The sequence below is a fragment of the Oncorhynchus nerka genome, linkage group LG20 (genome assembly GCF_034236695.1).
Source record: "Oncorhynchus nerka isolate Pitt River linkage group LG20, Oner_Uvic_2.0, whole genome shotgun sequence".
NCBI lineage: Eukaryota > Metazoa > Chordata > Actinopteri > Salmoniformes > Salmonidae > Oncorhynchus > Oncorhynchus nerka.
Genome location: NC_088415.1, coordinates 38765315 through 38780333, shown reverse-complemented (window position 1 = coordinate 38780333; position 15019 = coordinate 38765315). Strand labels below are relative to the sequence as shown.

Here is a 15019-nt window from a genome sequence, read left to right as displayed (position 1 = left end):
TCTCTTCCCAGTCTCTCCCCTAGTCTCTCCCCTAGTCTCTCCCCTAGTCTCTCTCCCTCTAGTCTCTCCCCCAGTCTCTCCCCTAGTCTCTCCCCCAGTCTCTCCCCTAGTCTCTCCCCCAGTCTCTCACCCAGTCTTTCCCCTAGTCTCTCCCCTAGTCTCTCCCCCAGTCTCTCCCCCTAGTCTCCCTCTAGTCTCTCCCCTAGTCTCTCCCCCAGTCTCTCCCCCAGTCTCTCCCCCAGTCTCTCCCCTAGTCTCTCACCCAGTCTCTCCCCTAGTCTCTCCCCCAGTCTCTCCCCCAGTCTCTCCCCTAATCTCTCCCCTATCTCTCCCCCAGTCTCTCCCCTAGTCTCTCACCCAGTCTCTCCCCCAGTCTCTCCCCTAGTCTCTCCCCCAGTCTCTCCCCCAGTCTCTCCCTCAGTCTTTCCCCTAGTCTCTCCCCCAGTCTCTCCCCTAGTCTCTCCCCCAGTCTCTCCCCTAGTCTCTCCTCTAGTCTCTCCCCCAGTCTCTCCCCCAGTCTCTCCCCTAGTCTCTCCCCCAGTCTCTCCCCTAGTCTCTCCCCCAGTCTCTCCCCAGTCTCTCCCCTAGCCTCTCCCCAAGTCTCTCCCCTAGTCTCTCCCCAGTCTCTCCCCTAGTCTCCCCTCTAGTCTCTCCCCCAGTCTCTCCCCCAGTCTCTCCCCCAGTCTCTCCCCTAGTCTCTCCCCTAGTCTCTCCCCCAGTCTCTCCCCAGTCTCTCCCCTAGTCTCTCCCCAAGTCTCTCCCCTAGTCTCTCCCCCAGTCTCTCCCCTAGTCTCTCCCCCAGTCTCTCCCCTAGTCTCTCCCCCAGTCTCTCCCCCAGTCTCTCCCCTAGTCTCTCCCCTAGTCTCCCCTCTAGTCTCTCCCCCAGTCTCTCCCCTAGTCTCTCCCCTAGTCTCTCACCCAGTCTCTCCCCTAGTCTCTCCCCCAGTCTCTCCCCTAGTCTCTCCCCCTAGTCTCTCCCCTAGTCTCTCCCCTAGTCTCTCACCCAGTCTCTCCCCTAGTCTCTCCCCTAGTCTCTCCCCCAGTCTCTCCCCTAGTCTCTCCCCTAGTCTCTCTCCCAGTCTCTCCCCTAGTCTCTCTCCTAGTCTCTCCCCTAGTCTCTCCCCCAGTCACTCACCCAGTCTCTCCCTTTCCTCACCCACATCGCTACCATTACCCCATTTCTAAAATAATGGATGTTAAGAGAGACAAAAGTACATCAATAATTCATCAAAAACTCAAATGTACTGTCACGCTTGAATGAAACAGTGACTATTTAACAATTGGCCCAGTTTTCCTTGATGATGTGTTGTTCTAGAAGACAGAGAAATATATTGTGAATCCCCCAGAGAAGAACAAACAGGCCTAGTTTCTGAGCTCAGAAGGGAGCTATACTTGGCTGGCTTGTGTCTTACTTCCAAGCAAACATAGCTTGTTTGTTCTGTTGTGGTGGCTGGCCTGGTCTGGCATAGTAACTGAATTAGCAGGAAGTGGAGAGAGAAGAGTGCCAGGGCGCTCCCTTTAGACATGTGTGCCTCCTTCAAGTGTATGTGTCTATCTACCCACATGCGTATGACTGTGAATATGGGTTATGAATATGGGTTATGAGGGCACTAGGGGTTGGCTGTGACCGGGGCAGTTGGCACTCAATGGTCCCATTTGTATGGGTCTTTTAGTAGTCTGGAGAGGTGCCCACAGTGGCAGCTGCCATGCCGCTCCACACAGACACACACACGTGCACACACACACACACACGCGCGCACACGCACTTCATAGGGGCATGTCATAAACTACAGATGTACCCCTCATCATTTCTTATTCATTAATCTCTTGCAACACTACTGAATGGACAAATGGAGACTCAAGGCCACTTCAAAATGTTGCCCCTTTGTCGATAAGCTAAAAGATGAACACCTACAGTAGTTTTACAATGGTGCTTCAGTTGTTAAAAACTGCAAAGCCCTTATCGTCAGATCAGAAAGGGGACATGGCTACTTTGACTGGTGATCTGTGTAAAGATCATTATGTGAAAGGTGCCATATGCAGAAATGTCCCGGATGCTAAAATTCTAATAGTTCACCTAACTTCCGTTTATGTGACAAAACAAGCAAAGAATCATTGTACCTTCTAAACCGCTGTGAAATATATATTCAATAACCAAAAATATAGTATTTTCAGCTGTTTGAACCTGGTGTACAAAACTGAAAGGACGCAAAAAACTAAAACTTAAGAACAAGGAAGCATAGAAATAGAGCACATATACTGAACAAGAATATAAATGCAACAGTTTTTACCATTTTACTGAGCTACAGTTCATTGAAGGAAATCAGTCAGTTGAAATAAATAAATTAGGCTCTAATCTATGGATTTCACATGGCTAGGCAGGGGCACAGCCATGGGTGGGCCTAAGAGGGCATAGGCCCACCCACTTGGGAGCAAGGCCCAGCCAATCAGAATGAGGTTTTTTTTCTCACAAAAGGGCTTTATTACAGACAGAAATACTCCTCCGTTTCATCAGCTGTCTGGGTGGCTGATGTCAGACAATCACACAGGTGAAGAAGCCGGACGTGGAGGTCCTGAGCTGCCGTGGATACACGTGGTTGTGAGGCCAGTTGGACGTACTGTGGTTGTGAGGCCAGTTGGACGTACTGTGGTTGTGAGGTCAGTTGGACGTACTGTGGTTGTGAGGCCAGTTGGACGTACTGTGGTTGTGAGGCCAGTTGGACGTACTGTGGTTGTGAGGCCAGTTGGACGTACTGTGATTGTGAGGCCAGTTGGACGTACTATGGTTGTGAGGCCAGTTGGACGTACTGTGGTTGTGAGGCCAGTTGGACGTACTGTGGTTGGGAGTCCAGTTAGACGTACTGTGGTTGTGAGGCCAGTTAGACATACTGTGGTTGTGAGACCAGTTAGACGTACTGTGGTTGTGAGGCCAGTTGGACATACTGTGGTTGTGAGGCCAGTTGGACGTACTGTGGTTGTGAGGCCAGTTGGACGTACTGTGGTTGTGAGGCCAGTTGGACGTACTGTGGTTGTGAGGCCAGTTGGACGTACTGTGGTTGTGAGGCCAGTTGGACATACTGCCAGTTGGACGTACTGCCAAATTCTCTAAAACGATGTTGGAGGTGGCTTATGATAAGATGAATTAACATTCAATTCTCTGGCAACAGCTCTGTTGGACATTCCTGCAGTCCGCATGCCAACTGCATGCTCCCTCAACACTAGAGACATTGTTTTCTGACAAAACTGCACATTTTAGAGTGGCCTTTGATTGTCACCAGCACAAGGTGCACCTGTGTAATGATCCTGCTGTTTAATCAGCTTCTTGACATGCCACACCTATCAGGTGGATGGATTATCTTGACAAAGGAGAAATGATCACAGGGATGTAAACAAACGTGTGCACATCATTTGAAAGAAAGAAGCTTTATGTGCGTATGGAATTTTTTTTGTCTGTTTATATGCCCCCTTTATTTATCCTACGGTTCTGACTTGGTGTACAGGGAGAACACTGTAAGAACGGCCCATGTTCTGAATTCTGTCATTGTACTAATGTTACGTCCATCCTAGCTCGCTCATTAATGTCTTAATGTCTTAAAATGACGGATTGCCACTTATCCACTTGTCATTCACTTATGCCATAGTTTGTACATCTCAATTGTCAGCAGAAACCACATTTGTTTTAACTGAGTCAGCCATATCAGCTATGTTTAAAAAAATTTTTTTAAAAAAGGCAGTAAATTTGGCAGAAGGAACTGTTTGGCTGCCAGACAAGGCTCCGCTGATAGCCAGGTGTAGCCGTGGTAAGGATTCACTCCATGGTGCTGAACAGAAAGCTCCGCTGATAGCCAGGTGTAGTAGTGGTAAGGATTCACTCCATGGTGCTGAACAGAAAGCTCTGCTGATACCCAGGTGTAGCCGTGGTAAGGATTCACTCCATGGTGCTGAACACTTCATCCACCTCTGGCCTGCTCGCCTCCCTACCACTGAGGAAGTACAGTTCCCGCTCAGCCCAGTCAAAACTGTTCGCTGCTCTGGCCCCCCAATGGTGGAACAAACTCCCTCACGACGCCAGGACAGCAGAGTCAATCACCACCTTCCGGAGACACCTGAAACCCCACCTCTTTAAGGAATACCTAGGATAGGATAAAGTAATCCCTCTCACCCCCCCCCCCCCTTAAAAGATTTAGATGCACTACTGTTCCACTGGATGTCATAAGGTGAATGCACCAATTTGTAAGTCGCTCTGGATAAGAGCGTCTGCTAAATGACTTAAATGTAAATGTAAATGTTCAGGGATCTTTCATTTCAGCTCATGAAACATGTGACCAACACTTCACATGTCGCATTTATATTTGTGTTCAGTATTAGAACAGATCTACTGTCTCTTAAACTTGCTTTTAATGAGAATGACAGCTCTGTAACTCACATTTCTATGTGAATTTGGTCAAAAAGTTACACATGTCAGATAATGTTAGAGACCAAAGAGAGATTCCCTCTGATTCCTTTTATGGCATACATACTGTATCACTATCAATCCTGTCTGTGTCCTTGGTCTGCTCCTCCTCACTCAAGACATCAAAGCAACACAAAGCACGACAGAGACCCACAATCTTAGAAAAAAATGTGCTCTCCAGAACCTAAAACAATTATTTGGCTGTCCCCATAGGAGAACCCTATTTGCTTCCAGCTAGAACTCTTGTTTTGTTTATTGATGGAACCTAAAAGGGTTTTTACTTTGAACCAAAAAGGGTTCTCCTATGGGGACAGCCAAAGAGCCCATTTTGGAACCCTTTTTTCTAAGAGTGCAGTAATGCTAATGTGGGCTAGAGGGAGCAGAGAGGGGAGATTGAGAGGGGAGGAGAGCAGGGAGTGGAGAAGAGACTAAGAGTGGATGGAGCGAGGGGAGACAAGAGGGAGAAGGGTGCTCCCAGCTGGGTGTTCATCAGACTGTCCAACACTCTCTCTCAGGTGAAGGGCAGCAACCCCCCCACGTATCTACCAGACAGACAGTAATACCACTGGCTTTACTAGTTACACAAGGCCAAGAGTGAAGATATGAATGATGTACCTACAGTAAACCAGTGTTTCCCAACTCCAGTCCTCGAGTACCCCCCAACAGTAAACATGTTTTTGCTGTAGCCCTGGACAAGCACTGTGATGAACTGAATCAATTTTCCTCATCACTTCACTGATCCTCTGACCAATTCAGGTCTTGCTGGCTTCTCTGAATCACATTGCACCGAGGCCTGCATGATGAAAGCAGGGTCAGACGGGGTCATCCCTGTAGCTCCTACACTCTTCATTCACCCCGGCCTCAGTGACCTCACCCATCAACATCCCATTTATAGCGCTGCTCTTTCTCCCTAGATATAGTCTCCTGATAGAAAAGGCTATGGTGATTTGCTATCGTGGCCCTTTTCCTGGCCTCAGAAGGAATGTGAAGCTCACGCTCCTCTAACAGAAACATCAAACATGCGCCAGGGTTTTAGACTAATGGACTTCAAAGAAGCTACAGAGAGCAGGGGGTCTGAGTTTGGAGGGAGGTGGTGAAACAACACAGCAATACATTACAGGGCTTTTGGTTCCAGGCAGGAGCTAAGTCTGTGCTCGTCTGTGTAGACGCTCCCTTAGCCTCCACATGTCCAAAGAAAATACAGCCGACGCAGTGGTTTTTCTATTCAAAGTTGTTATTGCGATTTGTGACTCTGCCTTGATGCTTCTCGTGTCGCCAACTGAACAGGTATAACGTCTGCAAAAACCTCTCCGAGTAAAGGAAACATGTTTTTTCAACTGTAAAACCCGTGGGAAACGGTTTTCATTAAACGTTACGCAGTCATAGCGTTCCCGTCAAATATCTGGCTGCATCTCTCCACTGTCACATTTTCCAGACTGTACACGTTCCAAAAGCAACTAAAGGAGTCGAAGACAGCTGCTATGCCGTATCCAACCCTCTCGTGCCCTCTGATCTACTGTGGCAGTGTGCTGATTGGCAGATGGCGATAGTTATATGACCACATACAGAGTCAGGACAGAGCCATCACATAACTGAGAACAATGAGGAAGAAGAGACATTGAATGATTTGTGAATGAAATGTTACTACATGTTGAATCATTTAAAGACAGATCAGACAAAGGGAATAAGAGACCATTGCATTTAGCATTTCAAGATGTTATGATACTGTATCGTTGTGCTCAGTGCTACCTGGTCTCTATGGACTTTCGGTACTGTATCAGGATTGGAGTATGTGGGTAGAGTTTGGGGAACAGAGAGAAGGAGAGAGGGGGAGAGAAAGAGAGAGGGAGAAAGAGAGAGGGAGAGAGAGAGAGAGAGAGAGGAGGAGAGAGAGGAGGAGAGAGAGAGGAAGAGAGAGAGAAAGAGGGAGAGATAAGGAGAAAGAGAGAGAGCGAGAGAGCGAGAGAGAGAGAGAGAGAGAAGGAGAAAGAGAGAGAAGGAGAAAGAGAGAGAAGGAGAAAGAGAGAGAGAGAGAGAGAGAGAGAGAGAGAGAGAGAGAGAGAGAGAAGGAGGAGAGACTTACCATGTGGTAGTTGACTATTTCCTGGAGGCTCTCCCCACACTTCTCCAGACACTCCTGCAAGGAAAACAAGCCACAATAGCTTCAGTATATTGTATTACAGCATTTTAACAAGATTAGAGACAGAGAGGGATCCTGTTCCCTTTGCTAATGCTGCCATGCCAAGTATAATTTCATTTCTATTGTACAAATAGTCAAATTAAGTTAGCATTTTCCAATTTTACTGATGGATTTTGTCACTCATATTGTACAAGACTAAGACAGAATGGAAACATAATTGCAGGCCTAACTCTTTTCCATGTTTTCAATGGAAAATAGAAATAAGAGCAGCGTTTAACGAGATCCTCAGAATTAGACAAGAGGGTGAACCAATTGGAGAGCCATGCACTAGCAGGCCTTTAATACCACTTAATGTTGGCGGCAACGAGTCTACTACTTCTGGCGTAAACTCAGCTCTCATGGAGAAAGTTCTGGAGGACGCTGGTCCTGGAACCCTGACCAAGACGTAGGCCTACCGTCGTAAGCCTCCACTCCAGGCCTGATCCTTCCACTGACACTGACTAATCCATTCGTAGAGTAATCAGGTTCACACACAGACTTACTCAGGCACGCGGTCAGAGAGCAGGAAAGCACTACTTCCAAGATTAAGCACTACGCAGAGCCCGGCCCCAAGACATTCAAGCGTGTTTTACCACATACAAAAAGGCTAGTTTGTGCTTTGTAGAAATACATTTTACGTGATGGACTTAGATATTATTACATTTATATTTGAGTCATTTGGGCAGATGTTCTTATCCAGAGAGACTTACAGGAGAAATGAGGGTTGAGTGCCTTGCATAAGGTCACATCGGCAGATTTTTTATACCTAGTTGGCTCGGGGATTCGTACCAGCGACTTTTCCGTTACTGACCCAGCGCTCTTAATCGCTAGGCTACCTGCAGAAAGTCTAGGTGTGTTGTGTTGTATATGATTAATATCCAGTAAATAGTGAATAAGTGCATAATACAGTATAACAAGGTTATGAGGCTATAACCTAACACGTGGAAGACAACTTATTACACCTTACATTAGACATTGTGGTATATGACATTCCCGGATCCAACTGAACCTCACCGATATCATCTCATCCTTCTTGCATTGTTGGGACAGGTCCCGGATCCCGTTCACAAAGAGTTTGTTGGCGCTGACATACGCCTTCCCTGCCTCGATCATCCCACTGCATAGCTTCACCAACTAGGGGAGGAGAGAAGAGAGAAAGAGGTGCAGCGAATAAGGTAGGGAGAGGAAATTAGGGTACGCATACAGAGTAGCAAATGATACACCTCTCTACATACAGTACAAATCGATTCCAATCTTAAATACTGTGCACAGTGGAGGGACTTTCTCTGGCCTATAAATGAACTGGTGAAATAAACACCCTGAATGGGCCGTCCATTGTGATTATGTCACGGAGATGAAACCTATGGTTGAATCCTGAGGACAGCCACTTGATTTTGTACCCCCTCAGATTCGAGGACGTCCGTCCGTAAGGACAGAGCTCCTGTAGCATACTACAGCGTCCCCCTTTCCACAGCAAACAGCCACATCATATTCCCACACAGAGATTCCCAACCTAACCATTTTGTGCATTTCAACACATGCTCGCCACACTTGGCGACTACGCGTGTCCTACGGCTGCATGTTACTGTTGGCCCCTCAATTATCACCCATAGTAATGTGTGGTGTGGTGGAGCACATTTCTCATGTGGCTTGTTATGTTACCCCATGACATAAGCATGCAACTAACACACATGCCACTAATGAGGGGGGGGGGGGGATGCGGTCCACGACTGGGGAATTAACCGTGTGGATTTCAGTGTAAAGACTTTTTGGTTACAACCACAAAGATTAATCTATAAACTGATTTATCTATTCTAGGGTTGCAACATGGACATTTTTGGATAGGACAGAATCTAACTGCCGAAAGAGCTCTCCCAATCCACGCGCGGAAAAATACAGAGCAAGATGACAAGTCACATTTCTAACTTCACAGGACTCTAAAGAGAGGTGGAAGACTTGGACCCTCAGGAGTCACCAAAGGCCTGTCACAATGTTTACCTTCTGACAGCTGAACTGTCACGTAGCCTGATTTATGGTTCACTACAATGTGTGTCGTTTCTTTCTACATTCGCAAGACATTGAATCAAGGCCAGCCCCTCTCTCTCTCTCTCTCTCTCTCTCTCTCACCCTTCTCAAGCAACCGGCCATTTCCTCACAGCCCCTAGCCAGACTCAACTCAGGGCCGGCCGACCATATCCTCTCACGCTAATTCCTGGGGAGAGAACTAGGAATGGGCTGCCAGTGTTTTCGGTTGAGAGGAGAGTCCCACCTGTTTCCCTGCTGAGGGATAAGGAAAGGCGGCAGAGCCAGGATTAGTGGTTTGACAGTGGGTTCATGTTCGGGTAGAGTAATGCCCTTCTGTGTATTGTGATAGTACGCTAATGGATTTGGGCTTCTGGTGAGAGTTAACATGGGTGAGTCAAATTCAAACCCAAACAGTATGAGTCACCTGCAAAACCCTTGGGCATAACACTTCATACATGTTCTCACGTATGTTTTAAATCAACAATTAATACCAAAAGATGTAAGCTTAAATACAGGTAACAACCTAAATGAAGAAACACCTACATAAAGTGTCTTAATAGGGCGTTGGGACACCACGAGCCGGAACCGCTTCAATGCACCTTGGCAGAGATTCTACAAGTGTCTGGAACTCTATTGGAGGGCTGCGACAACATGCTTCCAGTGTCTGGAACTCTATTGGAGGGCTGCGACAACATGCTTCCAGTGTCTGGAACTCTATTGGAGGGCTGCGACAACATTCTTCCAGTGTCTGGAACTCTATTGGAGGGCTGCGACAACATTCTTCCAGTGTCTGGAACTCTATTGGAGGGCTGCGACAACATTCTTCCAGTGTCTGGAACTCTATTGGAGGGCTGCGACAACATTCTTCCAGTGTCTGGAACTCTATCGGAGGGCTGCGACAACATTCTTCCAGTGTCTGGAACTCTATTGGAGGGCTGCGACAACATTCTTCCAGTGTCTGGAACTCTATCGGAGGGCTGCGACAACATTCTTCCAGTGTCTGGAACTCTATTGGAGGGCTGCGACAACATTCTTCCAGTGTCTGGAACTCTATTGGAGGGCTGCGACAACATTCTTCCAGTGTCTGGAACTCTATTGGAGGGCTGCGACAACATTCTTCCAGTGTCTGGAACTCTATCGGAGGGCTGCGACAACATTCGTCCAGTGTCTGGAACTCTATTGGAGGGCTGCGACAACATTCTTCCAGTGTCTGGAACTCTATTGGAGGGCTGCGACAACATTCTTCCAGTGTCTGGAACTCTATCGGAGGGCTGCGACAACATTCTTCCAGTGTCTGGAACTCTATTGGAGGGCTGCGACAACATTCTTCCAGTGTCTGGAACTCTATTGGAGGGCTGCGACAACATTCTTCCAGTGTCTGGAACTCTATTGGAGGGCTGCGACAACATTCTTCCAGTGTCTGGAACTGTATTGGAGGGCTGCGACAACATTCTTCCAGTGTCTGGAACTCTATCGGAGGGCTGCGACAACATTCTTCCAGTGTCTGGAACTCTATTGGAGGGCTGCGACAACATTCTTCCAGTGTCTGGAACTCTATTGGAGGGCTGCGACAACATTCTTCCAGTGTCTGGAACTCTATTGGAGGGCTGCGGCAACATTCTTCCAGTGTCTGGAACTCTATTGGAGGGCTGCGGCAACATTCTTCCAGTGTCTGGAACTCTATTGGAGGGCTGCGGCAACATTCTTCCAGTGTCTGGAACTCTATTGGAGGGCTGCGACAACATTCTTCCAGTGTCTGGAACTCTATTGGAGGGCTGCGGCAACATTCTTCCAGTGTCTGGAACTCTATCGGAGGGCTGCGACAACATTCTTCCAGTGTCTGGAACTCTATTGGAGGGCTGCGACAACATTCTTCCAGTGTCTGGAACTCTATTGGAGGGCTGCGACAACATTCTTCCAGTGTCTGGAACTCTATTGGAGGGCTGCGACAACATTCTTCCAGTGTCTGGAACTCTATTGGAGGGCTTCGACAACATTCTTCCAGGAGAAATTCCATCTCTTGGTGTTTTTGTTGATGGTGGTGGAAAACCCTGTCTCAGGCGCCGCTCCAGAATCTCACATAAGTGCTCGACTGGGTTGAGATCTGGTGACTGAGACGGCCACGGCTTATGGTTTACATCGTTTTCATGCTCGTCAAACCATTCAGTGACCCCTCGTGCCCTGTGGATGGGGGAAAGTGTCCTCCTATGGTGGACAAAATGATAAGCTGCCCAGCATTTTTATACATGACCCTGAGCATGATGGGATCTTAATAGCTTAATTTAACTCAGGAACCATACCTGTGTGGCAGCACCTGCTTTCAATATACTTTGTATCCCTCATTTACATTTTAGTCATTTAGCAGATGTTCTTATCCAGAGCGACTTACAGGAGCAATTAAGGTTAAGTTCCTTGTTCAAGGGCACATCGACAGATTTTTCACAGAGTCGACTCAGGGATTCAAACCAGCGACCTTTCGGTTACTGGCCCAACGCTCTTAACCACTATGCTACCTGCTAGTTACTGGCCCTACACTCTTAACCACTACGCTACCTGCTGGTTACTGGCCCTACACTCTTAACCACTACGCTACCTGCTGGTTACTGGCCCAACACTCTTAACCACTACGCTACCTGCTGGTTACTGGCCCTACGCTCTTAACCACTACGCTACCTGCTGGTTACTGGCCCTACGCTCTTAACCACTACGCTACCTGCTGGTTACTGGCCCTACGCTCTTAACCACTACGCTACCTGCTGGTTACTGGCCCTACGCTCTTAACCACTACGCTACCTGCTGGTTACTGGCCCAACGCTCTTAACCACTACACTACCTGCTGGTTACTGGCCCAACGCTCTTAACCACTACGCCGACCAGTCTCTTTCTTTTTTTTTTAACTCAAGTGTTTCCATTATTTGTACAGTACAGTATATTAACACCCAAATCATGACATCTGACGAGCCAAAGAGCCGCATACCCTCACATAATGTCAAACTGAGACATCCTGCACTTTTCACGGTCATTGCTCATGCCAACAGTGATGATATAGTGAAGGGAGAGCGAAGCAGCAGACTAACCTCCGCAGACACATCACTCACATAACTCAAGGTCAAACGGAACAGATGGACTGGTGACATCATGAGCATTACCACAAAGCACCAGGCTTCCTCGTTTAGAGGGTAACCCAATGCTTTGAAAGCCAGTCTAATGCATTCTAATGTTGTCGGTCCTCTTCCCTATCCCCCCCTGCCCTGACAGGTCACGTTTAGCCCACACAAACCTGAGCTGCAGAAACATTAAGCAAGTCGACAGTGTGAGATTATGCTTTCCTTTTTAATCGCCCCCAGTACTCAGTGGTTTAAGTCAGGCCATCCCATTACAAGCATACAGTGTTATACTGATGGGTGTAAATGTACAGTAGTAGGACTCCCCAACTAGCCTACTTGTCCTACTCAGGTTGTCTCGATAGGAGGGCTGCATGCCACTTTGGTAATCAGTGTGTGTGTGTGTGTGTGTGTGCGCGTGCGTGCGTGTGCGTGTGTTCGTGTGCGTGCGCGTGTGTGTGGGTGTGTGTGTGTGTTCGTGTGCGGGTGCGTGCGTGTGTGTATGTGTGTAAACGGGGCACACCAGTGTAGCAGGTTAACTGGTGTAAATTGGTAGCTGCTATCACCATCATCCTTTAATCCTGCAATATACAGCACTGTACACTGACTATACCAAACATTAGGGTCCTACTATTGAGTTGCACCCCCCCCCCCCCGTTTGGCCCTCAGAACAGCCTCAATTCGTCAGGGGGATGGACTCTACGCGGTGTCGAAAGCATTCCAAAGGGATGCTGGCCCATGTCGACTCAATGCTTCCCACAGTTGTATCAAGTTGGCTGGATGGTGGACCCTTCTCGATACACACGGGAAGCTGTTGAGCATGAAAAACCCAGCAGCGTTGCAGTTCTTGACACAAACCGGTTCACCTGGCATCTACTAACATGCCTCGTTCAAAGGCACTGAAGTCTTTTGTCTTGCCTATTCACCCTGTGAACGGGCACACACACACAATCCATGTCTCAATTGTCTCAAGGCTTAAAAATCCTTCTTTAACACTGTCTCCTCCCCTTCATCTACACGGATTGAAGTGGATTCAACAAGCGACATCAATAAGGCATCATAGCTTTCACCTGGATTCACCTGGTCAGTCTATGTCATGGAAAGAGCAATGTTTTGTATGCTCAGTGTATACGCCTGGAATTTCATTCCATTATCGCTGTAGTAGTAGATGGGATGTACAGTAAGCGTCAAAATGAACTCCTAAATATGCTGTAATGGATATATCACATGCTTCCTATCAAAATGAAACCATTGAGCACTTGAAGCCGACAGTTAGAAGGACAACAGTGGTTTAGTTAAGAAATAAGGCCCTAGGAGGTGTGGTATATGGCCAAGGGCTGCTCTTACGCACTACAAGAATCGGAGTGCCTGGATACAGCTCTTAGCCGTGGTATATTGGCCGTATACCACAAACCCCCAAGGTGCCTTATTGCTATTATAACTGGTGAACAACATAAATGAACAACAGTAAACACATTTTTTTCTGGTTCATACCAGGGTTATTGTCTGATATACACACGGCTGAAATGCTGTTTCAGCCAATGAGCATCAGGGACCCAAATGTCTCCGTTTATAATATGGCTTATATTACAGTGACAATAGGATCTAGAGGCTAGTTGAAAAGGCTTCCCGAGGAGGATAAAGGGTTATTAAAACAAAGGTTTCTTACCTTGTCTAGTTTCACTTCAATCTCCACCACCTCCGTCTCCACTTCATTAATGTTCGCCCTGCAAGATAAAAAAAAATGTACAAAACGGTTTTATCAGTACAGAGAAGAGTTACATTGCGTTTATCATAATGATTTTTTCCCCCACTTCATACACCGTGACGGTACCACACATTTCCCATGTCCTTGGGAAGAGAAGGGAAAGTAACATTCATCTTAGACTGACAGTGATGTTCTTGGATCTGAACACAGACATGTTCGAGCTGAAACAGGCCCGGGTTCGGGAGTTCTCTGGGGAAGTGTTAACAAGTTAAGTGACAGAGCGAGACGCTGGCTGGAAACAATTGAGCTCAGACATAACAGAGTGACAAGATGTTCAGCAGAGCTGTGGTACAGTCGCACCCCCGAAAAACTCTTCACCTAGTCACTGCCGCCACCCCACCCCAAAGCATATGGGACCTCTGCCTCTGCCCTGCTCTTAGGGAGTGAGTTACACAGTGGCCCACCGCTGTCCCTGCCCTAGCCACTAGCCCACACCACTGTTTCTACAAGCCTCAGCTGTGGGTGTGCACGGTGGCGGCTTCCTCAGATTGCTTGGAGACCATATGAAAGGGTGATGTGATGTTGGGGTATAAAGGTGAAGGGCTGTGACATAATTAGAACAACTCAATGAAACAGGTACCGATTCATCTCTAGCCGTATCGTCTAAACATCCTCCCATACTTTCTCACGGCCCTGTGGGACTGGGAAGGTCACACTTGACTTGAGTCAGTCAGTGTAAAATTAGTAAACACATCATCGATTCTTCTTGCCTCTTAGCTCATACAGTCACCTCCAAAAAGGATTTGGCACCCTTGATAAAGAAAATAATAATACAAAAATAATAATACAAAAATAATCATACAAATACGGATGTGAATCGGAGTGCCTGGACACAGCCCCTACGTGGGCCAGACCCCTAGCAATTCAAGTTCCAGCCAATAAACTTTAGCTCCTAGCAATTTGAGTGACAGCTAATAGATGCACACACAGCAGAGAGAGAGAGAGAGAGAGAGAGAGGGGGAGAGGTAGAGGGAGAGAGAGAGAGAGGGAGAGGGAGAGGGAGAGAGAGAGGGAGAAATTATGTGGTACAGATACCGTATCTACACATAAGTGACGTAGTAAGCCATTTTCGGGTGACCACTTTTGGCTCGTGAGCGCTAGATTCAGAACTACAGTACTAGCTAAAAAGTATGCAAAAGTACCAGAGGAAGATGAGGTTCACTCTAAAAAGTAGAATGTTTATGCAGATTACATTTAGTTTGATTTCAATTATAAGAATCTTTAGGGGTGCCAATGCTTTTGACAACTATCTTTTTTAAGATTTTTTTTTATTACTTGTTGAACAAAATCTCCTCTGAGCAATTGTATTAGTTTAAAAGTATATAATTTTCCCATTTTATTGAGCATACAATGTCGCTCAGTATTTATTTTATACAGTCTTTTTTGCTCATTTATTTATCAAGGGTGCCAATACTTTTGGACTTTTGGAGGGTGACTGTACAGCTCCATATTAGCAGAAAGCAACAGCAAATCTCTCACGTTTTACAACA

The 15019-nt window shown here is 47.1% G+C and overlaps 1 protein-coding gene across 3 annotated transcripts in view; it reads right to left on the bottom strand.

The window, feature by feature from the left end:
• Positions 1-15019, bottom strand: part of acap3a (ArfGAP with coiled-coil, ankyrin repeat and PH domains 3a) — a 118664-nt gene that overhangs the window by 72084 nt on the left and 31561 nt on the right. For 2 of the 3 annotated variants that reach the window (XM_029622445.2, XM_029622446.2), the window contains exons 2-4: positions 13431-13488; positions 7647-7766; positions 6537-6590 (exon numbers count right to left, since the gene is read on the bottom strand). In XM_029622445.2, coding sequence (XP_029478305.1) covers positions 6537-6590; positions 7647-7766; positions 13431-13488 — 232 coding nt within the window. Of the gene's footprint in view, positions 1-6536; positions 6591-7599; positions 7625-7646; positions 7767-13430; positions 13489-15019 lie in introns of those variants that run through there. The other variant, XM_065005482.1, reaches the window with a different exon arrangement.